At 39.9% G+C, this 26,685-nt stretch overlaps 1 protein-coding gene and 1 pseudogene across 10 annotated transcripts in view; one reads left to right on the top strand and one right to left on the bottom strand.

Annotated features, from left to right (window-relative positions):
- Positions 1-12,859, bottom strand: part of CPT2 (carnitine palmitoyltransferase 2) — an 18,762-nt gene extending 5,903 nt beyond the window's left edge. For 4 of the 10 annotated variants that reach the window (XR_002782846.1, XM_011370464.2, XM_023536769.1 and 1 more), the window contains exons 1-3: positions 12,583-12,859; positions 5,059-5,139; positions 3,444-3,551 (exon numbers count right to left, since the gene is read on the bottom strand). Coding sequence is in view for 6 of the 10 variants with exons in the window: in XM_011370464.2 (XP_011368766.1) it covers positions 3,444-3,551; positions 5,059-5,139; positions 12,583-12,734 (341 nt within the window). In the remaining 4 variants the exon portion in view is untranslated. Of the gene's footprint in view, positions 1-154; positions 1,285-3,443; positions 3,552-4,342; positions 4,574-4,707; positions 4,811-5,057; positions 5,140-12,471 lie in introns of those variants that run through there. The other 6 variants (XM_023536772.1, XM_023536773.1, XM_011370462.2 and 3 more) reach the window with 6 other exon arrangements.
- An 8,719-nt stretch (positions 12,860-21,578) lies between these two features.
- On the top strand, positions 21,579-22,043 carry LOC105299009 (annotated as a pseudogene).
- Positions 22,044-26,685: the final 4,642 nt, after the last annotated feature.

A 26,685-nucleotide genomic window follows, 5' to 3' on the forward strand; every position in this document is an offset into this window, starting at 1 on the left:
AAAAAAAAAAAAAAAAAAAAATCAAGTATAGGCAGAAGAAATGACATCACCCTCCAGAGGGTGGAATTTCTTGATTTTTTGGTCTGCAAAAATTCATGTTATATAAATAAGATCATACAATATATGGTCTTTTGCAACTGACTTCTATCACTTACAATAATGTTTTTGTAGTTCATCCGGGTTGTAGTATGTATCAGTTCTTCATTTCTTTATATTGCTGAAAAATGTTCCCTTTTATGGATATACCACCTTTTGTTTATCCATTCATCAGCTGATGGACATTTTGGGCGGTTTCCACTTTTTGGTTATTATGAATAATGCTGGTATGCACAAGTTTTGTGTATGTTCTCAGTTCTTTAGGGATATAATTAGAAGTGGAATTGCTAGCTTAAGTGGTAAGTCTATGTTTAACCTTTTGAGGAATTGCTAGGGTATCTTCCAAGGTAGCTGCACCATTACCAGCAGTATATGAAGGTTCTAATTTCGCCACATCCTCAGCAACACTTGTCATTGTTATGATCTGTCTTTCTGACTGGAGCCATTCTGGTGGATAACCATCATTGTAGTTTTGATTTGCATTTCCTTAATGTTTATTAATTGCCTTTTCTTCCTCATTCTGTTTCATTTCTTGACTCTTAAAGGAATAAAATATAATACCCCACTTGTATTAGTGCTGAAACAGAATAGTTGTTAATTCCCATCCCATCTCCTTAGGTTTCTCTTACATCATCTCCCTTCAGGGACAACATTCACACTTGACTATCTCTCTAATATGAGGGACAGTCTTCATCACCATTCTGTGTGTTATGTACATTTGTGCACTCTTTTAGGAAATGCTTGAAAAGCAATTAGAAATAACTATCAGTGTATGCAGACCACTCAGATAAGCCCTCTGCACTTCTGTGGATGTTTTGTTTGTAAAAAAAATCCAGAAGCACTATTTTATATTTTATCAGACAATGTGTCTTCAAGGGAAGTTCCTGCTAGGATTAGTAAGCATGGATGAACTCTACGAATAAGGACCATCTTCTATTAGAAGAAATAATTTTCAGATTTTGAAAAGCACTGGAGAAAGGATTAATGGATACATATTTATCTATTATTAATTTGTTGGTCCATCCATTCCATTTCATTCCTTGAGAATCAATGCGGTGCCAGACCCTGGTCCAGAGGATACAAAGAAGAACAGGACATGGACTGTGATTTGGAAGAACTCTGGTGAAGGAGACAAACAGAATTAAAACATTAATGCAACACATTAAAATGCTAAGAAAAAAATACTGGGGGATGAGGGGGTTAAAATACATTTGATTTTAAAAAAAGACATGAATTTATGCCTCTGATCCCTTCAGTAAAAGAATTTTAAAGAGACATAAACCAATAAGGCAAAGAGAATGAGAGAGGAGAAGAGAGTGAATGTTAGAAGTTGAAAGCATTTAGGCAACTGGTAATGACTAAAGCAGACTCAAGAAAGCCAGCCCAATGCTGGCAGCAGATTTATACAGCAGAACCCCCAAACTGCTCAGGAATTGGCAGCCTAGATACATCTGGTTGAAAGACTATCTAATTAGACCCTCACTCCTACCCCCCAGATATCCTCCCCATTCCAGTAGAAGACTTAAGTTTTATTCTCTGGAGAAAGTAAAACTGGGGGACATAAATTATAGTTGAGATCTCAAGCCTTCTTTCCTTATCCCACTCCTACAACACTAGCTACCAGGAAAATACCTTTTGTCAGTTTACTGGAAAAGCCTTTCTTGAAAGTCTAACCCACAGCCACTAACATTAGGGCACCTAAGGAAATGGTTTAGCCAGATCACATTACAGTGAAGCTGTGACTGACAAGCCCCATCTTCATCTACAGAGCTTCCAACAGCTTTTTAGTATCTCATTCATATCCAAGACAACAGAGAAGGATTATGAAGCATCTGAAGCAAGAGGGCAACTCAGTAAAAAAGCAACTTGGAGACAGACTATGAAAAAAGGTAAGAACTTAAAAAAAATTCCCAGATAAACTATTAAAGGACATAGAAAGCTAAACATAAAGAAGTATAAGATAATCATTAACTTCAGAGAAAACAAACTTTGTACAGGAAGGGAAAAACAATTCCAATGTGCTACATAACTCAGATGACAATAGCATTTACATGATCATAACAGCGTAAACACTAAATCTTAAGCTAATCAAACTTACAAATAATTATACTGTGAAAATGAGGGGACAGGAAAAGTGCACATCCGTGCATATATGTGGTGATGTAAGAGACTGCTAAATTCTAATCTTCCATAGTGAGATGTCACCAGACAATGACTAAAACTAAAAGAGTTAAAATGCATAATAGAAGTATATAATTTAGAAAATAAGGATATATATCAAAAGAATCAGATAGCAGCTGAAAGTGAGAGGTGGGAAATTAGGGGAGAGTCAGGAAATTGCTGTGTTTTTCCGAATAAGCCTGATAGAACTATTTGATTCTTTAAACTATGTGCATGTATAACCTTATAAAAAATATAAACTAAAGTGCTGTGGGTACAGAGGTAGAAGCAAACCAAATTTAAATGGAGAAGGAGAAGGACCGAAAGGTTTCATAGAAAATACATCCTACCCAGGTCTTTTTTTTTTTTTTTTTGAGTATATAATTGGCATAAAACGTTATACTTATTTCAGGTGTACAATATAATGATTCCATATTTGTATATATTGTGAAATGATCACCACAACAAATCTAGTTAACATCCATCAACATATAGTTACAAAATTTATTTTTCTTATGGTGAGAATTTTTAAGATCTATACACTTAGCAACTTTCAAACATACAATACAGTATTATTAACTATAGTCATCACATTGTACATTACATCCCCATGACTTATTTATTTCATAACTGAAAGTCTGTACCTTTTGACCCCCTTAACCCATTCCACAACCCCACCCCCTGCTTCTGGCAATCACCCTACCTGTGTCTTAAAGGAAGAATTTTCCAGGTAAAAATAGTAGAAACATGGATAAAAACACAGAAGAATGAAAAAATAATGGGTTGAGGGAACAATGAGTTGTCCAGTTTTGTTGAAGCATGAAGTATGTCAGGGAGAATGGTAAAAGATAAGGCTGGAGAGGGCAGTTAGGCCAGAGCATAAAGGATCTAGAATGATACACACAGGGCATGGGACTTAAACCTGCATCCTTTTCAGACAGAACCAATTTAGGTTCTGTCTTGATCCTACCTACAGAGAAAGCAAGCCACGGCTCTTGAACATGGACTCCAGACAATACCTTAGTGGAGAAGGAACTTACTCAGCCTTAACATTACCTCAGGAAGAGAGGATAAGACATTACTTCAATGTTTATCCCAGCAAAAAAATATTTTTGAGACCAAAAGATGCCTTACTTTGCATTATGGTGGGCTCTGGGAAAAATTACTTTCACAGCCCAGCCTACCCACCTGAAATGTAGCTTGTATGTTTATTCTGCTTGTCTTGAGCAACCAGTTGCTCGTGCAGTTCTTTTCCAATCCCATTTTCAAAACTCTTGCAAAACTGTTCTGTTTTTCTGAAATGTTCAAGAAAAAACAGAATCAAATCATGGCAGAAAATACATGATTTTTAGATTCATGGCCAAAAACTCATACACAGAGTTTTGAGTCCCTAATAGTATAGAATCTGGTCTGAGATCAGAAAGTACTTCTCATCAGAAGAATAGGAATCCATTTAAAATGGGTAAATCTAGGATTTCTTCTTAAAATGATTAAACTGGGAAGATCAATCAACATCTCATAAAATAATCTGTAATTTAAGAGGCAGGTTGGCATGAAGAAAAGGACATAATCACTGGAGTCAAAAAGAGCTAAGTTTGAATTCTAGCTCTGTCACCTTCAAACTGTGTGACCTTGGACAAGTCACGATCTGAGTCTCAGTTTCCTTATGTGTAAAACAGAGGTAATATACCACTTCACAAGATTAAAAAACATTCATAAAGTAAGGATTTAGAATAGTTTGAAACATAATACTTAATGACTTACAGCTATTAAATTATTACCAGATCAAGAGATGCTTCGAGTGGCTAATAAGGAATATTTACAAGCAGAGGACTACATTATGAACAGTTCATCTGTTTTTCCATCACTGTCCAGTGAAGAACTCTGTGATTCTAATGACAACGCCAGTTATCTGAGCAAAAAAAATCTCATTATGGAGAAAGAGTACTGTACTCTAGAATATAATGCAATCCACTTTTTGACAATATCCAGTAATATTTTCCAATTCCATGTTGTATTAGTATCCTAGGACTGCCAAAACAAAGTACTACAAACTAGATGGCTTAAAACAAATTTATTTTCTCACAGTTCTAGAGACTAGATGTACAAAATCAAGGAGCTGACAGAACCATATTCTCTCTGAAGACTCTAAGGAAGAATCTATTCAATGCCTTTCTCTTAGCTTCTGGTGTCACCAGCTATCTTCGGCATTCTTTGGCTTGTTGATGCACTCCAATCTCTGCCTCCATCATCACATGGCTGTCTCTGTGTCTCCTCTTCTTATAAGGACACAAGTCACATTGGATTAAGACCCATCCTACAACGGTATGACCTCATTTTAACTAATTACATCTGTAACAACCTTATTTCTAAATAACGTCACATACTGAGGTTCTGAAAAAAGAGCACAAATTTGGGGGGCACACTATCCAATCCAGTACATATGCTCACCAATCACACTTCTGGTCTTCCATATGCTCTTCTCAACGGACCTCGCTACCAAGAGCACACGCCTTCTGCAAATGACTAGTAGCAGCTAGCCTCCTAGGTAAGCCTGCCAAGATATGGTATAAATTTGGCATTCTGGCTTATAAACCATCACCTACTGAGTCTAGTTAGAAAGACTTGCTCAGCCCTTCTTGAGTGAAAATCTATTTCCTGAATTTGCAAATGTAGAAACTAAGTCCCAGGTTCCTGGAGATCCAATCAAATCACAGATACTTCCTGAAGCTCGGTCTACCACTACTTGTCAGCCTCTTTTAAACAACCCAACCATGGCCATTCAAGGTTCTCAGCATTTACCTGAACTGTCCATCATCTAGGAGAGGTTTCTGAGCACTGAGGTATCTCCTAATGGTATCTTCAAGTTTGGGAATAGGCAGCCTGAGGACAAAGCAAGGTCAATGTAAGAGTGACAATATGTGGAACAGGTTAATTAGCTTCACAACCCAAACTAATAAAAGGATTACTGGATAATGTTCTTCCCAAAAAACCAACAATGGGAAGCAAGTGACAAATCAGAATTGATGGATTTACTAATGTATGTATCAATGGTAACTATTTAAGTAACACAATAACTTTTTAATGTATTAATGATGAAGTTCATAAGCTATTTAGTAAATATACTAATAGATTCAAGATGGGAAAGTGGAAGCTGCCCAAAGCCTTCCTGTTTCCTGGTCACAATTATAATACCTGTGCTAACCCTGTATTGGCACTGATTTGAACTCTACCCTTAGTTTGAACAACTGCATTTTTCTCCCCCTAAATTTTTTTTAAAAGTCCTATTTTTTAATCTTCTTGTGCATTTACAACAGAGATTCATACAAAAGTGAAACACAGGTCTGTCGAAGGGCCACCCAAATATGAAGTCGACCATCAAGCCATGCCCAGCCATCGAGAGTCCTATAAGGAAGAACCAGATCTTCCTATGTGCTTACTTACTCATCATTCTCTACCAGTAGATTCCCAATGATGGCTATGATGCTGAAGTTACTGGTCCACAGTGAAATGAAAATGCATGGACAGTATGGTGAGGTGTACTTTCTTTTGCATGTCAATAATTTTATCAAAAGATATATTCCCTAGTACCAAAATTTAAACAGAATTTAAATTACCTCTACCAACTCAAAATTAACACTGATACATTCAAAATATCTAAAAATAGTAACCATTTACAAAAAAAGGAAAATTATCAATAAAATGTAGTTTAAAACCTTACTATAAGGCATACTGTGGTTCTAATGTTTATTTTCAAAGTGTGTTTATCCAAACATGATGTAAAAAATAAATCTGAGTTATTTATAACCATTATGAACTTAGGCTGCACTGCGTAACTATTCACAACACTTTTAACACTAGAGATCCCCTTACATTCATGGATAGAAACAGAAAATCCCAAATGCTACCTCAACTATCCCATAATGACAAAGTTATCCACCATTTTTCTCAAGACTTTGTTTTGACACAGTAGGGACATTAATGAAAATTTACCTCTTTTAAACAAAATTCTAAATTAGAGGCATGGCAGTTTTATAAAAACAATGCTTATTAAAAAGCTTCTTAAGTTGTTAACTCTAGCCTGAACTCAGTGAGGTAAAAAGTTAGTTTTCAGAGTGATGATTTATATTTTAGTTATTAATACAATACAAACTGAATTTTCTCAATAGAATTATACTGAAGCAGCATATATTCTGTATAAAAATTTTTATCATGGACACAAAAACACCTGTTTTCTATTTAAAAAATTATTAAAGATAACAAGAAATATGCCACACTTACCAGGTCTATATCTTTGCCTAATATAAAATGCCTTCACTGTAAATGCCAAATAGCAATACAGTACATATCACTGAATTATCTAATATAACACTTGGCAGACAATGGCCATGGTTATAAAGTTACTGGTTCACAGTGAAATGAAAAAAAAAAAAAAAAAAACAGGAACAGGACAGTGAGCTTTTCATAAAGCTAAATTTGATTAATTTAGAAGTCTGTCCTTAATTCTGAGATTGCCTTTTTTTTTTTTTTGGATGAGGATGAGGGTCATTAAAGGTCCTTTCTTTTAAGAAATGTTATAACAATATTTTCCCCATAATTTTACTGATCTATGAAATTTAAAAGTTTAAGAACTACTGACACAGTAGAAAGAGAATGAGATTTAGAATCAGACCTAGGCTCTGCTGCTTAATTTCTAGTTATATGGTTATAGGTGGCAAATTGCTTGATGTTTCTCAGATTTTATTTCTAGTCTATGAAGTTAGAGAGAATTGTCTCACAGAGAGATATGAAATCCTGTCAAGTATGAACTTCACCTAGCACAAGTTTATTATTAACACATCTAGTATACGGAAAGGTTTAAGTTCACAGCCTTTGAACTCTCACAGATCTGGGTTTGCAGCCTATCACTCACTATCCATGTAATCTTGGGCAAATTTCTTACCTCTCTGGCCCCTTTTTCTCCATTCGTTAAATAATAGCTCCCTGGGTTATTATGAGGATTAAATGAAATGTATTTGCATATATAAATTTATATATATAACTTAGGAAGGTTATCTGACATACAGTAAGCATTAAACATATAGCACACATTGAATGTATATTTATAGACATCCAGTCCCTCTCTATATCTATAGATAGCTCATTCTTTCTCCTTTCCATTCTTCTTCTGGTTTCCTGCTTCCCTCCTATTTTGATACCTTCCACCTTAGGCACAAAGCCTACTATTTCCTTTCATCTGCTCAGCAACATTCAGTGTGGTCTCACATAGCTACTACTCTTCACTAGCCATTTCTACTATACCTTTTAGAACCTCCATTCTGTTCTGAATAAACTATCCTATATTCTATAACTTTTCCTCCAGTATTTCACCTACCTCCTCACCTCTCTTAAAATATGACTATAGTCAGCCCTCCATATCCGCAGGTTCTGCATCTGTGGATTCAACCAACCACAGAGTGAAAATATTCTGACGGGAAAATAAGTAACGTTGTTGCTGACATGTACCATGTAGTGAGGTCCAAGATGACTGTGTCTGTACTGAACACATATGGACTTTTTTTCTTGTCATTATTCCCTAAACAATACAGTAAAACTACTTTACATTGTATTATAACATTTATATTGGTATTATAAGTAATCTAGAGACGATTTTAAAGTATACGTGAGGATATGTGCAGGTTATATGCAAATACTATGCCATTTCATGTAAGAGACTTGAGCATCCATGGATTTTGGTATCTGTAAGGGGTCCTAAAACCAATCCCCTGAGGATACCAAGGGACAACTGTATTCTGAAAATACGCTTGCTTTCAAATTTATCTCCAAAGAAAGCCATTCCCCAATTTCTAGGAAGGAACAGCACCCTCCCTACCCCATCGCCTGCCATCAACATTAAACAAGTTTCTTTCCTCTCAAAGTCAATTATACCACCTTCTCCCATCCTCATCTGATACTCATTCCAAGAGGTGGTGGGTTAGTGAACCAGCTCTCCAGTGGGTAGGGGATGGAGCCCTGATTTGTACCATTTATCAATTTCTGTAAATCTCCCATCAGGCCAATTTCAAGCTACTGACATGATGTCACTGAATGCAGAGCTGGGAAGAAATGCACAGAGTTAGCTCTCATGATTATGCTGATTTACAGAGAGAGGAGCTCAATGTTCATTAGAATTCTTCCTCTGAAACCTCTTTTCTGATCTCCACTGGCACACAGGCCAGCACCAAAATAGGTAGTTAATAAATATATGTCAAATGAATTAGATGATTACTCCTTACTTTAACCCCTTCCCCCTACTCATCTCAGGACCCTGCATTCTTCTTTATCACATTTAGTGGTACTTATATATTTATGTCTCTTTCTTCCATCAGACTTCAGGCTGTGAAACACTTAAAAGGATGAAGAAGATGGAGTTAGAAATTCTCTCTTCTCACCCTGTTGGTTTTGACATCATCTTCTGAGTCTCTTATCCCTTATTAGATCCTCTTGCCCTAAAAGTGCAGGTTTTCTCAAGACTAGGTCCTCTGGCCACTTCTGACTGTATATTCTGTAAGTAAGTGCCTTTGCTGTCCTAATGCCAACCTAGACACTTACACAGGCTCTTCCAAGCAGGTAGTGAGGGAGAAAATTGAATACATAAGGGAGTATGATCCTGCCAACTGTAGATTTATTCTTCTTTCGGGACAGTGTGGTATGCTGGAAAAGCATAAGCTTTTAAGCCAGGCAAACCTGAGTTCAAATTTTAAATAAGTCACCTTCAGAAGGTAGGTGAGTGGTTACCAGGGGTGAGAGCGGGGCTGGGGAGTGACTGCTACTGAGTACAGGTGAGTTACTAGCTGCATGTCTGTGAGCAAGTCATCTAACCTAAAAATGGGAATATTACCTTTCTCTAGGGATTGTTAGAATTAAATACCAATATAAAGCACTTACTACAAAATCTGGCACATAGTAAGTACACAGCAGATATTTGCAAGTACTATAACTGCTTTAAACAAACATTTGTTGCATGTACAGGATCTAATAGAAGAAAATGTGTTGTGTGAGTGTGGAGGTGGGCGTGACAGGGCCTGGGTGAGTAAAGGAAGCTTCACAGAGGAGGTGACAGAGTTGAAGATTACTAATTCAGAAGAATGAGGGAAGAATAGAGCCCAGGAACAAAACCCTGAACACACATGGCATATTCAAAAATTTTAGGGAGTTTATGGTGGGCCCAGCCCAAAAATCGCCATTTGGGCCCTAAGTTGTTAGAATTGAGCTAGGGTGTGTGTATGTTTGGCAGTGGGGAAAGGGAGAACCCATTTTGTCTTTAAAAATATATATCAGGCACCATTTTAGACATATAGTTGATCCACAGTAAATGTCAGTGCTCTTTGTTTTTCTTTTAATCCCTAATCACTTTATATGATAACTGATGTTCAAGATATAATGGGCAGGTTCTCTAGTATTCAAATGGGAGGCAGGTGAGGTCAGAGTTACCAAGGTGTGAAGAATAATAGGTAAAAACAGTAATGTTCTGGGCCCCAAAGGCATGGATTGTCTTCACATCCAGGATGAATTTATCCCAATGTTAACTATACTGTGTAAAAATACGAAAGGCTTTTTAGCTGTGCTCTTGCAGGAAGAATTATCTACTGAGTACTTACTGTGTGCTAGACTTTGTATTAAGTGTTTTAATTCTAATAATTTAGGGTATTTAATTCTAATAATCCTGAGACAAAGGTAATATTACCAATCCCAATTTTTAGGTTAGATGACTTCCTCACAGCCACACAGCTAGTAAGAAGTGGAGCTGGACTGAAAATCAGATCTGTCCAACTCCTGTCTCATGATATTAACCACCATGAAATGCTGCTTTCCACTTATCACATTATATCTGAACTTTCTGTTTATCTGTCAAATTCCCCCTGACCTGCTATATGGTAAACTCCTCGCCATGACTGACTGGTCTCCAAATTCATATCAATAAATGTTTATCAAATTAATAATATGAATAAGTAGGTCAGGTTGATGTACCCTTTGTCTCCTCAGGATTTTCAGTGTTATATTCTGAGGTTATGTTCATTGTATATAAATATAGCCCTTAAAAATAGCACCTAAAGGAACTGTACACCTAAAAATGATTAAAACAGTACATTTTATGTTATGTATATCTGACCACAATAAAAAAGAACAAAGAAAAAACATAATATCTAAAAACAAGCAAATGATAGTGCAAGGGTTTCCAGAAAAAAGTTGAGTCCGAGGTCACCCTGTCAATAGGCAGCAGTGATATGCTAGAAACCGGAATAGGGAGGGATCCAGTTGGACCACCTAATACAAAGGAACTTAGCCCTTCCCCTTGTTAACTAATTAAGGTAGTTCCCTGTTTTTGGCATCTTATCTCACTCTACCCTCACAATAGCTCAATGAAGTTTATGTTCCATTCCTACCTTACAGGTAAGAACTATGGCTGAAAAAATTTAACTGAATTGCCTGAAATTATAGAGTATAAGACCCAGACTCTGAAATTAAGTTCTATCAGATTTGGGGTTTTTCACCAAGTGTGACATCGAAATGAATGTCAAAGATAACACACTTTACCAGTCTAGAATTTCATAGAGATAAAGGGAATCTCATTTTATCTAACCTTCACTTTACAGTTGAGATAATGGAGGCCTGGGGGGTCAGGGGGTGGAAGTGGGAGTCCTTGTTTAAGGTTATACATGGGCAATGACTCAAGGCTATTTTTTGTGGCTTCAAATTCCTACAGATTTTTGTGCTGTTGGTTGAAAGGAAATGATCTTGAATATTCTTCCCAGATTCCCAATTATAAAATGGAGACAATCCCTCTGATCTTAAACCTGGGTGGAGCCTAGGCCTGCCTGAAAGCCAAAAGCCATCTTGCCAGCTGGGCTTGGCAAAGACAGGTTCTGTCATTCCTCACCTTTCCCCCATATACTGGCTTAGCGGACACATAGGCTGTCAAGGAGGAGATGTGTCCAGGCTGATCTCACGGGCACAAAGTCTCTTTTTCTTCCTCCCACCAAATTTAAACAATGGGATTGGGGTTAGATGATCTCATTTTAATTTGTTTTTGATGTCTGTACGCTGTAATTTCTTATGTATCTCCTTTGATGACCTTGCTGAGAGGGAGGGGGTGGGCAGTGATGACAATGGGTTAAAGAGTTCCTGGATGTGAAGAAAAACAGCAACCTAGTAATTGGGTTAATGCCTGTGATACAATCTTTGTTCTATTCATGGGGTGGGGAGTACTGGCCTCCAGCCCCTAGACTGGGAGATCTCCGATGGCAGTTTGGAAAGAAAGGAAGTTAGAAGAATCTTTGACACGAATTTGGAATGTGGCACCAGAAACTAACTGGTGAGCAGAGAAGGTAAAGTCTGGTTTTAGAAGGTAAAGGAATTTAGGAAAATTTCTACCATTGAAGAAGGAGATGTGGCAGCTCAGATGAAGGCTGGGAATTCAAAGGCTAGGAAAGCTGGAAACCAAATTAAAGAAAACAGTGGGTGAAGGGGTGAAGATTTATTGAGACTTTTAATAGGGGTAAGTAGATTCTAGGTGAAGTGTTTTAGAAGGTTGGGGGATGGTCTATGGTGAGAAGGAATAGATAGAATTCGGGTGGGCTCTGGGCAAATTTGAGTAATAGTTTGTGAGGGGTATTGAGGGTGTGTCTAGAAGTCAGTGAGGGTGGGGTGAAGTTGCAGCGGGTAATGTGGGTTAAGGAAGATATATTAGGGGGAGTGTTGAAGGTTTGGTAGGGGTGAAAGGTTTCCAGGTAAAGACTGGACTTAGAGGACTTTGGGGACGGTAAGGTGAACACTTAAGTGTGCTTGGGAGATCGATGGGGGTGCTGAAAGCAGAGTAATGTTGGCATGGGGAGTGGGCTGACGGTTTTGAGTAACGGAAGTGAAGAAGGTGGAGTGTTGGGAGAAGCTGAGGAAGGATAACTATTATGTATCAGGAATTCGCCTGTCCGTACTCTAGGCAGGAATGTGAGGCAGTCATTAAAGTACTTCAGGGGACACCTAGTTGGAGGGGTTGGAGTGGTGTTGAAGATGGGCAGGTTGGATATTTTTCAGGGAAAAATGTGAGGGACATTTAGGGTATCTGGCTGGAAGCTGAGCCACTGGAGAGTTGGAGAATGTGAAAGAGCAATGGGTTGTTCTGAGGTTCCTATGCCAGTCACAGGATTTCCAGATTGGGGGATTACGGCATCGTACCAGGTATGGAGGCAGAACCGGGTTCAGTAAAAGAGTCGAGAGTGGCTGGAGTGAGGCTGGGGCCGATTCTGGGCTGGCGGTGGGCGGCGGGGACTGGGAGGCCGGGCTCACCTGGGCAGGCTGTCCTGGAAGTGCATAGTGGGCACGACGCTGCGATGCAGGTACTGGCCCGGCCCGGAGCTGGCGCTGAGGAGCCGACACGGGGCTCCTGGGCCAACGGCAGGGCCCCGGGACCAGGCGCGCAGCAGCAGACAGGCCACCATCGTCCCAACTGTGGCAGCAGAACGCGAAGGATGCAGAGTTTTGGTGCACAGAGACAAGCCTCCGCCCTCAACGCCCGGGACAAAGGGGCAGGATCTCCTGCCCAGTTCGCATCCGCCCGCAAAGGAACTTCCGGCCCGCAGGCCCCGCCCACGGAAGGACCGCCCACAGGCCCACAGGCCCACGGCCCGGCGCCTAGGGCCGCCGGCATCAGAGCTTTGTTGGTTTCTCTTCCGCCCCCGATGTAGCGCGAAACGGAGCTCCAAAGCTACTCCTTTCTCTTTTGGAGAAAGATAAAAACTTGAGCTGAAGAAAAAGAAACCAAAAAAAGCTTTTGGAATCGGATAAACCTAAATTTGGTTCAGGCTCTGTCCCTGGGAGACCATGGGCAAAATTTTAAACCTCTATTCCTCATCTGAGAAAGAGATCATGATCGTTCAGCGTACCTCCCACCATCCTGGATATAAAATGAGATAATTTGGTATGTACAGTGCCTGACGCAGTACAGGTGGTTGTTAGCAGCCCGTGACATTTGTTCCACAGATGTCTGACATGATTAACGCCTCACAGCTGCCCTTAGACCTCACACGTGTTAGAAAAAACGTGTGCAGAAGTTGAAAACCATGGAATCTCCCATACAGTACCTCTTCTGTGCAGAAAGCCTCTTAAAAGTAGGATCCCTTCTGCTTGAACAACCTTTCTCACCTTGAACATTTCTAAAGACAGGAAGCTTCGCCTCTGGCTCCGAGGAGTTTTTCATGCTCAGTAGACCACATGAGGCTTCCTGTCACCACACATCACTTCCAAGCTTCCTTCCAACTTTGACTCTAAGATTATACAACTTGAACAGAGATCTATCATCCCTCACCCATCACTAAACAAAACTATTGCATGCCAATTCCTGCCCTCAACTGCAGCTGAAGGATTAAGTAGGTTCTGTGCCCATTTTACAGAAGAAAGGGAGGTATCGAAAAACATAAATAAAATCATGCTGTCTGACTTGAGGTACAGAATTCCATTTGGGAACAACCTTCCTTTAGCTCCAGCTTTCAATCAAAGCCCCGTGGGTTTGAGTTAGCCAAGTACATTTGGTCTGTCCCATAACTGGCTAAGCAGTGCCAAAAGCTGGAGCACACCAGAAAGAGCACCGGACTGAGAGTCAGGAGACCTGAATTTTGATCTCAACTCTGTCCTTATCTAGTTAGATAACCCCTGGTTGATCAGGAAGATCACTAGCTAGCTCTGACACTCATTCAGTGATGACTACAAATCCTTAAGAACTGAACATGAAGCTCAAGAATACTGAATATAATCCTTCTCCCTTGAGAGAACAGACAGAGCTGACCCAGGTCTAAAACATCAATGCCAATTGCCTGCAGTGAATAAGGCCAGAAGAAGAATATCAAATCCTTTCTGAAAAAGATCACTCCACCAAATCCAGACAGATTTCAAAGCCTGAGAACCTGAAACAAACATTGGGAGCTGTGTAGAGCTAAGGGGATCAGAGGACCTGGAAGACAGTGGACCCAATAGAAGAATAGTAGCATGATTCTAGAGACAGAAGGCCAAGGAATAGTACCCATCCAATATAACAGCTTAAAGAAGGGCTCAAAGCCTTCTGTGGGTGAATGGCTGATAAGAACAAATCTAACCCTTCAGGCCAGTGTCCAAATTTTTCTAATTCTGTCCAAGGCCCCCACCTGCTTCTCCACTTCCCATCACATCACCCTAAGTACTCTGCTGTAGTAATACTTGCACTACTAAGCATTTCCAGAACCTGTCCTTACTCCATGCCTTTTTTTTTCAGTTGTGTCTCTATCTGTAATGTTTTTTCTATGCATCTCTGCCTAATACACTCTGACATCCTTCAAACACCATTTCAAAACTGCTAACCCCTATGAAGTCTTTCTTAATCCTCATCCTTTCTCCTTCCCTCAAGAACAAATTTCTCCCTCTGTGATTCCACAGCACTTTTCTTTTTTAAAATTTTTTAATTAATTAATTAATTGAAGAAATGATTTAAAATTTTTCCCCATCTACCTCTCCCCTTCCCTCTATCCTCTGGTAACCACTAGTACATTGTTCATGTCCATGAGTCTGTTTGTTTGTCCTGTTCATTTCTTGCTTTTAGGTTTATATCCCACATATAAGTGATATCTTGTGATTTTCAACTTTTTCTGTCTGGCTTATTTCACTTAGTATGATTATTTCAAGGTCCGTCCATGTTGTTGCAAATGGCAGTATTTCATCTCTTCTTATGGCTGAGTAATATTCCATGTATATATGTACCATAGCTTCTTTAGCCAATCTATCATAGGATACTTCAGTTGCTTCCATGTCCCACAGCACTTTTCATATTCCTTTACTGTTATATATTTAAACATAACTATATTATGATTTATTTATCAGGTCATCTTTCACAATAAACTTTGAGGCCCTCCAAGGCAGAAATCTTGTTTTCATTTATGTACGCAAGTGTATAGCACAAGGAATATCTCCTTCCTTGGGACGGCCTGGTGCCTGTATTACATTCAGGATAACCATAAGCTAGAAGACCAGAAACACAATATTTTGTTGTAGAAGGGTCAAGAAAGTTTATTTACTTAGAGAAAAATCCTGAAGAATAAATTGTTTGTGTTGAAATAATCCCAGAATTCTGCTCTGTTTCAAATTAATTCTGAAAAGAACATGGTGGCCAGGTTAAAGTAATATCCTTATTCAAAATCAAAGTTCTTAAAAACAGTAAACTTCAGATAGCAGAAGAGTCCACATTTCAATGAAAAAGAGACCCAGTTGGGTAAGGATGAGCAAACATAGCAAATGTGAACACCCAATATTCGAAGAAATGACAGGAACTAGCACCTAGAGTTGGCCTGGCAGTTTCAAGTTGACTGGTTCTACTAGATCTTACCTTGACCTAATGTTGCTTGAAATAAGGAAATGCATGGGCTAGTCTTCAAGAAGTGCTGTCTGATTTAATGGGATTCGTTGTAATGAACTCCAAACCTTTAAAAAGAAACTGAGTATATGAGAATATATTTAAATACAAAAATAGTGAAACCAAAGTGTAACGAATGCTCTCTCTGCTCCATTTTGATGGTTAAATTTATTTGTCAACTTGACTAGGCTAAAGGATACTCAGGCAGCTGGTAAAACATCATTTCTGGGTGTGTTCATGAGTATGTTTCTGGAAGAGATTGGCATTTGAATTGCAGACTGAATAAAGAAGATTGCCCTCAAGAGTTTGAATGAGCATCATCCAATCCACTGAAGGTCTGAATAGAACAAAAAGGCAGAGGAAGGGAGAATTTGCTCTCTGCTTGGGTTGGGACACCCATCTTCTCCTGCCCAAGGACATCAGTACTCCTGGTTCTCGAGCCTTAGGGTTTGGACTGGCGCTACATCACTGGCTCTCCTGGGCTGCTAGCATGCAGACGGACTTCCCAGCCTCCATAATCTTGTGAGCTAGTTCCTTATAATAAATCTCTTTCTATATACGTATATCTACATCTACATCTATCTCTATCTATCTATCTGTCTATCTATCTAATCATCTATCTATCACCTATTGCCTATTGGTTCTGTTTCTCTAGAGAATCCTAATATACACATAAAAAACTTTTAAAACTCACTTGTGAATACACTAGATGTTTCAATAAGCCAATCAATGGGGAATTCGTGCTACATGAGAAAAAAATCTGTTCTATTTAATTCATAACTAACCTAAATTCGTTTTGTGAAGCATTGCTCAGAACTATTGGGGAAAAAGAACTGATGCCCAGAACATAAAGAGAGCTTAATTATGAGAGTCTATAGGTGTAGAAGGTACACTTTTTGAGGTGTCTGAAGGACCAAGTTTATGCATTTCAGACATGGGTCATCTGAGTTGGCAGGCCTCTGGGTCCTCAGTGACAAGGATGCAAAGAAGAATGTGGCTGTGAAGGACCCTGAGTTGGGGTGGCAGGGAGGAGATGGAGACTTCAGCCACGGCTCAGAATACCTCCTGGGAAAGGCCCTGGCCCCTCTCTGGACTCTGTGGCAAGAGATCTCTGACGTCTGCTGCATGCCTGTGTATACTCAGCTCTTCCAAGTGAGGAAGGTTAAACTCAACTCTGGCATCCAACTGTCACCATTTTCACTTGTGGACTTCTCTGGTGGAGGCAGGCCTCTGCATACAGCCCCAAGTCAGCAATGGGCAGAAAGAAGGAGGGCAACTCTCAAGATGCAAAAATAATGGCCTGGTCCAGCCTCCTAGGTGTGTTGGGATTATTAGAAAAGACCATTTTCCAGTGGAAACCTTTGTTTCTTCACTGGGTCCTCGGGGCCCAGTTCTTTTTGTGCCCCTTTGCCAATTTCTGTAGGCAGAGAATCTTACTGGGAATGTGTGTAAGTGTGTGTGTGTGCGTGTATGCATTCTAAGTTAGTAAAAACTTCTTGAAATTCAACCACACAGAAACTTCAGGCGGATTTTCTTAAGACTGTACAAGAAGAGAACAAATGATGACAAAAGGATATGATGTCAAGAATTTGGTAGTATTTTAAAAATCACACACAACTTCAAGCCCTATGGTGGGATCAGTGTGTCTTAATGGTGACTCAGAGGCAATGCAAAGTTCCCCATGAAAGATGATGAGCATTTGCAGACAGCCCAATAAAATCATGGCCTTTAGAACAATTCAGGTTTGAAATAAAAGAAGTGGTTGGTCAATATAAACATTCTAATTACTCAGTTTTCAGAGTTATCTGAAAAAGGTTAAAGGGACAGACCCCTGGAGAAGTAGGAGGGATGGATACAGACAGCTGTTCAAGGTATTTATCTGTCTATGTATCATATCATCATGTCATATTATATCATATATCATATCATATGTTTAAGCCAGTGGAATTGTGTTATTCTGTTAATAGCAGCTGAACCAATTTCTAATTGATGCATTATTCCTCAGAATATGAGGCAGAGCATCACAAACTTTACATAGATATGGTCCATGAAATATCAGATGGACAAACGTGTGGCTATAAGGATCAATTTGTAAGCCACTCTCAGTTTTAAGAGGAGCCACAGTAGTCAGAAGGCAAACTTTGAAATTAAGATTATGAGAGAATTTATCCAAATGACAGATGTAGAAGCCATATTGAAACCTCATCCCTCTATGAAGCATGAGTGGAGTTGTTAGTTAACTCTACAGGGCAGTAGCTTGAGAATATGGCAGAACTGAGATGGGGAGACTAACAATGGGCAAGATTAGAGCAAATTTGAAGGCTGAGAGGAAGGAGCTGCTTGGAGGGCAGAGAGTAAGAGCTGAAAATTGATTGATGGAGAAACTCCTGGAGGAAATGAGAGGGAATGGTTTGGAGGAAGGGGCGTGTCTTTAAAAGAGAGAAGGCAAGAATGGGTTAAGATAACTTCATCAGTCACATCTGCCATCTGCCCCATATCTGTACTTCTGCTATTGCTGCTTTGCTTCCATTACTCCATCAGCTCCAAGACCGTGTTGGGAAAAGCTGGGCGCCACATTTGGGTACCTCTCAAAACTGTCTGAGAATCCTCATGTCGGTGACTCCAGCTTCCCACAATTTCCATATCTGGGAATATGGTGCTAATGGCAGCCAAGACTGAGCTCTGGGTTCCTTCAAGGCCGTGTCAATTCGCTTCACACACCAACTAAGATGAATGCCTCTAACCTTCCTGGTGTTCATATAGGATTTCTATCTTCTGCACCTTGTGGTCAGCAGCAGCAGCAGGAATACCTGCTGTGAAGTCAGATAGACGAGGTTTTCCCCAGTCTTGTCATGAGACCTTAAACAAGTTAATTTTTGAGCCTCAGTTTCCTTTATTAGTAAAATTAGACTAATCCTTACACTGACTCCTCCCCAAGTTTATATGTGAAAGGAGTTTGCAAACTGCTCCATGCAGAATTTTTTAATTATTGCAGGAACCAAGTCTTCTGAGTCCTATAAAATCTACTTCCTTCATATCTTTCCTATTCCTTAACTGGATTAACAGGATGACTATAATAGTCTGTGACCACTTGCCCTGTTTCCAGTCTAAGTCTCCAGTCCTCTCTATTGTACTGTTAGTATAATCTTCCTACACCACAAACCTGGTAATTATAATAATGATGCTAAGGGCTAATAATTATTGTGTGTGTGCTATTTGACAGATACTTTGAGTCTTCTGAAAACCCTAGACTTCAGAATGAAGGTCAAACTCTTTAGCCTAGCACCCCTACATGATCTTGTTCCTAATTTCTTCTCTAACCTAGTTATTTACTCCTTCTATAGGTGAATCCAAGTCTTTCCTAACATGTTGTAGTCTTTTATACCTCTTTTTGTTGTTCTAACTTTGTCCTATTCATCCTTTAAACTTCATCCTAACCGTACATCCCACAGAGAAATCTTCCTTGCCCTTGACTGAAAAATCTGGCTGAATCCCCACACCCTCTGTCCTGGGCTCCCACATAGAGCACTCCATGCCCAGTGTTTATCATATGCTTTGTCATTGCTGGTTCTTTTGTTTGTCCTCCTCACCAAATTCAATGCCTGGCTCAGAGTAGAAGCTCCACAAATATCAGCTGATTGAATGAATCAGAATTAGCTGGAGAGCAGATTTAAGAATACTTGCCCTGGCTGAGCACCAGAATCATCTGGGTTGCTTGTTAAAACTATAAATTCCTGAGCTTGCCCTTGGAAATTCTGATTCATTAGATCTTGTGTAGGGGCTGAGAGTCCACACTTTACAGATCTCACTTCATAATTCTAATGTATGGTCTGGTTAAGATCACTGTTTTGTACCTTTGCTATTCAAAGTGCATTTGGTGGACTGGAATCACTCGATAGCTTCTTAGAACTGCAGAATCTCAGACGCCACCCTAGGGTGACTGAAACAATCTGCATCTTAACAAGTGCCCCCAAGTGATTAATATGTGAACTAGCCTTTGAGAAACTCTGGTCTCTTTGGATCAGTACCACCTATCTCATACTAACAATGAACGTTAGTCAAGGACATTTGTACGTTTGTCACTTTGTAATTTACAAAGCACATTTCAAATAGTAAAAAGAAAAGCAACCAAAAATTATTGACTGCCACTCTGCTGTGTGCTGTACACCTATGTTATCTCCCTTAATCCTCACAACAATACTTTGAGGTAGGCGTTGGTCACAGCAGGTGTTCCCAGGCAGGTTGTCAAATCAGATATATGTAAAGGCACCCACCAAGCCAGAGCAAGCTTGTGACTGTGACTAAATTCATATGATTAATGAATTCCTGAGAAATCACCATATTGTCATTCACATTTTGCTTTGGCCCAGAGACCCCAAGGTTCTTTGGTTCAATTTCAGAGTGCCACTTACAGTCAATCTGTTACCATATTTTTGAGGACTTGCCAGATGGGGCGCAACCAAGGGCCCTCTGTGATGTACCTAATGTCCAATTATCAGAGTTTCCACCTATCTCACATAGCTTCTTTGATTAACTAAGGAGCAAGAGGAGCAGTCCTGAACTGTGATCTATAGGTCGCCCACATTGTACTTTAGAGGCTTCCTGATAATTTGAAAGTGTGATATGAGATACTAATAAAGGCTATCTTAATGTATACAACTTTTTAAAAATGCAACTCTCCTGAATTAAAAAAAAAAAAAAAAACTAATCAGGACACACAATTTCAAAGTTGGCTATCCAAGCAAACTGTGAATGGTGTTTACATTCTTGCCACACGGTGGTGCCACTTTATCCGGTAAACAGAAATCCTTGCTGGATATTGTCTGTGTTATCTAAACCAGACTGTGGTGTACACACACCAGAATACCTTCAATAATTGCGGTGGCTTTTATTTAGTTTTTGTGTTTTAAAATCTCTTTAAATATCTTATAATAATGTTATCCAAACATTCCACCAGCTGTGGTGCTACTGAGAATGCTGAAAACCACAGCTGGAAATCAATTACGATGAGAGGTTAGATGTGATAAAACCCCATGATATGCTCTGTTGTTTAACTAGCAGAGAGCATGCCATAAAATGTTAGAGCTAATACTGAGAATGTAGAAAGGAAAAGTATGCCGCAGAAGCTGTAGACTGATGTTTTTCTAGAACGCATTGCCCTAAGAAATATTCCTAAGGTAAAATGAGCACTGAATGATGGGCACTTGGATTTCTGCCCTGTGTGGAAAAGACTTGTTTATCTCGTGTAATCAGCCACATGCTGGCTTAGCTGCCGTTTTGCTTAGTAGTTAGGCCCATGGGCTACGGAGTGAAACAATCTGGGTTCGAGTCCTGCTCCCACCACTTCCCAGTAGTATGATCTTGGGAGAGTCATTAACTCTGCATCTCATTTCCTCATCTATAAAATGGGCACATAGCAGCACCTAGCTCACAGGGTTGCTCTGTGGGAGCTAGATGGAGACAATCTAGTAGAGTCTTAGAACAAGGCCTGGCACAGAGTAAGTGCTCATAAAATGTCAGCCATCCTTCTCCTCTTCCCCAGTGAATTTATCCCATAGCTCCATATCATCCCAGCCCAGCTAAATATTCTCTCTCGACTCAGTAGAGCCTATTGTAGCCTCCGCTGTTCTCTCCAGAGGCCATTCACTGCTCCCTTTCCAGCGTTTTTGCAAGATTTCTTTTTCCAATGATACCATCTGACTTGGAGTTAGCTGTTCTTGGATTCTGTTTATCTCTTTTTTGTATGCCTGCCAGTCTGCCTTGTAAGCATCTTTATTTTTTTCCCCCTCTGAATCAGGAAGTTCCCTCTATAGTTCAGCGATTTTTAAAATTCTGAATTTTCTGCATCTGGGTTCTGAGCTTTAAATATGGGTAGCTGTTCTTTAGAAAATAGAATGTATGTGGTTCTCCCACTGTCCGCGTCGCGGATCTCAGCAGCTCCAGCGACGGGAGGAGCAGCCCCTACCAAGGGGCTCAGCTTCAGGAAGGCGCTCCGTGCTCCACGGCCGGCAGGCACCCAGCACACGCCCGCCCCGCCGCCATGATGCCCAAGAGGAAGGTCAGCTCCGCCGAGGGGGCTGCGAAGGAGCCAAGAGTTGGTAGGGGAGGTTGTCAGCTACACCTGCTCCTGCGAAAGTGGAAATGAATCTCGAAAAGGCGGCAAGAAAGGATGCATCTGCAGACAAAAAAAAAAAAAAAAATGTGCAAACAAAAGGGAAAAGGGAAGCAAAGGGAAAACAGGCTGAAGTGGCTAACCAAGAAAACTAAAGAATATTTACCTGCAGAAAATGGAGAAACTAAAAACGAGGAGAGTTCGGCTTCTGCTGAAACAGGAGAAAAAGAAGCTAAGTTTGATTGATATCATACACCATGTCTTATCAGTGGTCCCTGTCTTCCTTCTTGTACAATCCAGAGGAATATTTTTATCAATTCTTTTGTAAATGCAAGCTTTTTAGAAGCTCTAGAAACGTTTTTAAGAGAGAGGGAATTCTACCTCATCCCATTTTTTTTTTTAAGTGTAAATGCCTTGTTTTAAGAGATGGAATCATTTGCTCGTTGTTTATTTTTTGGTACAACCAGAAAATAACGGGATATTGAATATGGGAGGCTTTGATTGTCTTGGATGTCAGTTTAATATTCCATAGATGGGGCTAGTTTTTATATCCTATAACACAAAGCATACTAAATGTCAATTTGGAGTCAGCCGTGCATATGTCTTGAACATCTTAAATTACTAATATTCCCATGTTTTTGGTAGAATCGTTTCCTAAAGAAAACCATTCCTTGATCTTAGATCTCCCTATCAGAATTTTGTGCACTCTGTAACATCTTTGTCGTGGTAGTCCAGTTTTCCTAATAATTTTGTTAACATGCTGTGAAAAATTGAAATTTTGATTATGATATTAAATTATGAATTAGTGGGACTTTGATATAATGGCATATCAACATTTGAAGATATTGGTACTTGATATTCTACTGAGGAAAATTAACCTCCAGATTTTAAAATAGAAAGTCACTGGAATAACTGTTTAGAAAAGAATCACAACTATGTGACTTAGGTTTTTGGTACATCCTTTAAGAATTGTGTACACATTGAAATGTCTGTGTACTTATTCTCAAAACAACCAATAAAATCTTGATTATGAAAGAAGAAAAGAAAATAGAAAGTATGAAGTCATAGGCTTCTGTGGATAACTACTCAAGGTGGATGAAAACATATGCACAAATGAAGGGAGAGCGCCATTGACTCCCACAGCCTGCACAGAGATCTGCTCCAGACTCGCCCAGGGCACTCAGCACACTCTACACTCCCTGAAAAAAGGCCATTGCACCCACCAACAAGGCAGCGAGTGGGCATAGAGCCCCCTGGCACAATAGAACAACCTCAACAATGACAACTTGACCCACAGGCAACCCGCCTGAGTTTGCTATCATGCCCACCACTTGTGAGGCTATGCAGTTGTCTTTGAATGCCCTAGTGTTTAATGCCTGTCTCCCAAAAGGGAAAAAAGAGAAAAATGAAAGGGTGGGAAGAACACTAGCCCTTTAAATTTACTAGGAGTCACTTCAGCTAAGTGGGGGGAGGTGCAACAAAAGTTGTCGCCCACAGCTTTGTCTGTACCTCTGTGATCAAAAGGAGCAACTGAATATCAGAGCACAGATCCCAGATATTTGGAGGACAGGATCCTTTTTGCCTACTCTAGCTTCTGCAAGCTATGTGCAAACTGCTCTAGGAATGCATGCATAGCTGCTTGCCATGTAGCTACGGATGGTGAATGGGCAGCTGCTACCATGCTAAAAGCTGAAATTGACTAAAATAACTGTAATTTACCATCCAATCCTTTCCCTGGAAATTGTAGGCCTCAAACAGATGCCAGAATCCCAAAATACAGTCAAGCCTTGAACAACACAGGGGTTAGAGGCATCGACCCCCACCCCCTGCACAGTCAAAAATCTTCATACAACTTTTGACTCCCAAAATTTAACTACAGTCATCCTCAATGTCCACAGGGGATTGGTTCCAGGAACTCCCATGGATACCAAAATCCGCAGATACTCAAATCTCTTATATAAAATGATGTAGAATATTGCATATAGCAAGCCCTCCATATTTGCAGAAACCAACTATGTTTTCAATTTGTGTTTGGTTGAATCTGCAGATACAAAACCTGGGAATATGGAAAGCCCACTGTATAGTGAAAAAAATCCACATATAAGTGGAATAGCGCAGTTCAAACTCATGTTGTTCAAGAGTCAACTGTAGTTACATTAGAAAAGTTCTGCTAATGCAATTGTTGTCTAGGTGGGGAGATAGATTTCTGGTGCTTTCTACTATGCTACCTTCCCAGAACCCCCTGTTGTGTTTAGTCTTAAAGGATTGTTTAGTTCACTAATGGACTGAGAGGAGAGGGCATTCCAGGCAGTGGGAATACCTTTTGTAAAGACAGACAGAAAAAGTATGAGTGTGTTGGGAAAATGATGAGCATTTCAGTATGGATGGGACAAGGGGAAGAGGAATAAAGGAAGGGAAAGTAAAGAGAGATAGAGACAAGATCAGTCTTCCGTCTTTGTAGAAAATTCATTCTCATGGCAGAATTCTTGCTGATGTGCAAATTCAAAATCCTATTCAAAACATAAAATATGCAGTGATCAACCAAAGGTCCTGCATTTGAAGTGTTAAGTAAATTTCATTTGTTCAGCTTGTCTAAACATAGCTATAAAAAGACCTAAACAGAGCTTGAAAAGGATGTTTTGAATTTTAAATAAAAGGAGGCAGAATCGGAAGAACATTTTGCTATTTTCAAGGAAATTGTCTTCTCCGTGCTTTGGAAATGGTGCCCGCCACCTTGTGTAGTTCGCAGAAGTGGAGGGGTCCTATGGCCCTAAAATCTCATGGGCACAACAGCCTCCAAAGCTACTTCCTGCAGGCCCGCTGTCTTCCTCATCTCTGCCTCCAGCCTTTCTCCCCAGTAACCAACCAACACCCAACAGCCTGTTTATCTGCAATTTAAACAACTAAGAGAATCGAGGAACCCCATGGGGAGGGTTTGGTATGAGACTATTTTGCATTCAATATCATGAGCAATAAATAATAGGAAAACAAGCTCCCATCGATTGTTCAGTTCAACAATAGTGCCTAGGGTGGGCGCACCACCACAGCCAGCACCATTTAGCTTCTGCCCATTTTGTGTGGCTCTCAAAACTTTTCACAACAATATTTGTAAAGTTATAACATGCCATCTGTATCTTTAAGAAGCATTAAGGTTTGTTCAGTGAGGGACATATTTGAGTGCATTCAGACCCTCTGATTGAGTCAACCAGAAGGTTCTATTAACTAGAAAACTCCATTTTCCAAAGAATTCAAAATAACCAAGAATTCACTGGAATCTCCCTAAAAGTAAGTCTTCTGGACTTACTTTCCTGAACTTAATCTAAGGACTTGGAGCTACAGCAACACACTTCACCTTAACCTAGAGTGCTAGTCATTCACTTGACAATAATTTATTCAACATCTACTATGTGCCAGGCACTGCACTGATATAGTGGTTCAACTTCTTAGGCAATGGTCATAACCAAGGAGTAGGAGCCTAAGTGAGCTCAATTGAGCAGAATGGAGAGACTACACTATGGAAATAAACAAAGACCACCCAAATGAGAACAAATAGGTGCTATTGATTCAGATCTTGCTATAGCAAGGGAGTCAGCCGCCATCACGTACATTTGACAGAGACTCGAAGTCAGGCAAGGGAGCAGGAAAGCTTTATAGTGAAAAAACAGGAAGGTTTGGGGCTGCTTTAATTGGAGGTTGTTGGCAAAGGGAAGCTGGAAACAGCTGAGTAGAAGCAGGCATCTTTATGTGATTAGTTTGGGGAGCATATCTGGCTTTCTCTGGCTAAGCCTGAGTTAGAAGTAGAGGCAAAGAACAGGAAACCTGACCACCACTGACCAAGTCCTGACTATTTGGGGCTGATTACTGTAGAGGTTGTGGTTTTGCTTCCCAAGCTGGTTGCTGCAGAGGTTGTGGGTCAGAATCAATTGTTATATATTATCTGGCCATTGTCTGTTTATATATTCAGTCTCTCAGTACGCACACATCCCTGATTTTCATATTCATTTTCAGACTATTTGAGACCTTTATCAAATGAGACACAAGCTAGAAGCAAAACTGAGTTAAGAAGTGAAGAGGTGAATTCAGCATAGTGATGGACAAATAGCAGACATTTAATGGTTCTGTTATTGAGGCTGGGAGCTATGTCTAGGATTTCACACTTCTACTATAGCTCATTCTCAACTCCTTTCAATTCATTCAATGGACAGTTCTATTTCTTTTTGTTATGTTAAAGTTGTCTTCTGTTTCCTCCATTAGTTCTTCTCCCACTAACCATCATCTGTTCTGATGTTTCGACTTGGTCTCCCTCCCCCTAGTTCCTGAATTCTCTTGCAATGGGTTGAATAATGGCCCCCCCCCCCAAAAGATACGTTCACATCCTAATCCCTGGAATCTGTAAATGTGGCTATTTGATAAAAGGGTCTTTGCAGTTGTAATTAAGTTAAAGATCTTAAAATGAGGAGATCATTCTCAATTATCTGGATGGGCCCTAAACCCAATGACGAGTGTCCTCATAAAAGTGAGTCAGACACAGAGGAGAAAGCAATGTGAAGAAAGAGACAGAGATTGACGTGATGCGGCCGTAAACCAAGGAACGCCAAGGGTTGCTGGAGTAACCAGATGTTTAGATAGACACATGAAATGGATCTCCCCCAGAGCCTCTGGAGGGAGTATGGCCCTGCTGACACCTTGATTTAGGACTCCTGGCCTCCAGAACTGCGAAAGAAGAAATTTCTGTTCTCTAAGCCACCAAGTTTGTGGACATTTATTATAGCAGACTGGAAATGAATACAGTCACCCATAAGAACAAATTATTTTTGTTTGGGTTAAGTTATTGTGTGATTTTGAATACTATAGTTATATAAACACTAAAAAACACCTGAAATTTTTTCAAAAGAAACAAAAA

The sequence above is a fragment of the Pteropus vampyrus genome, unplaced genomic scaffold, assembly GCF_000151845.1.
Source record: "Pteropus vampyrus isolate Shadow unplaced genomic scaffold, Pvam_2.0 Scaffold170, whole genome shotgun sequence".
Lineage (NCBI taxonomy): Eukaryota > Metazoa > Chordata > Mammalia > Chiroptera > Pteropodidae > Pteropus > Pteropus vampyrus.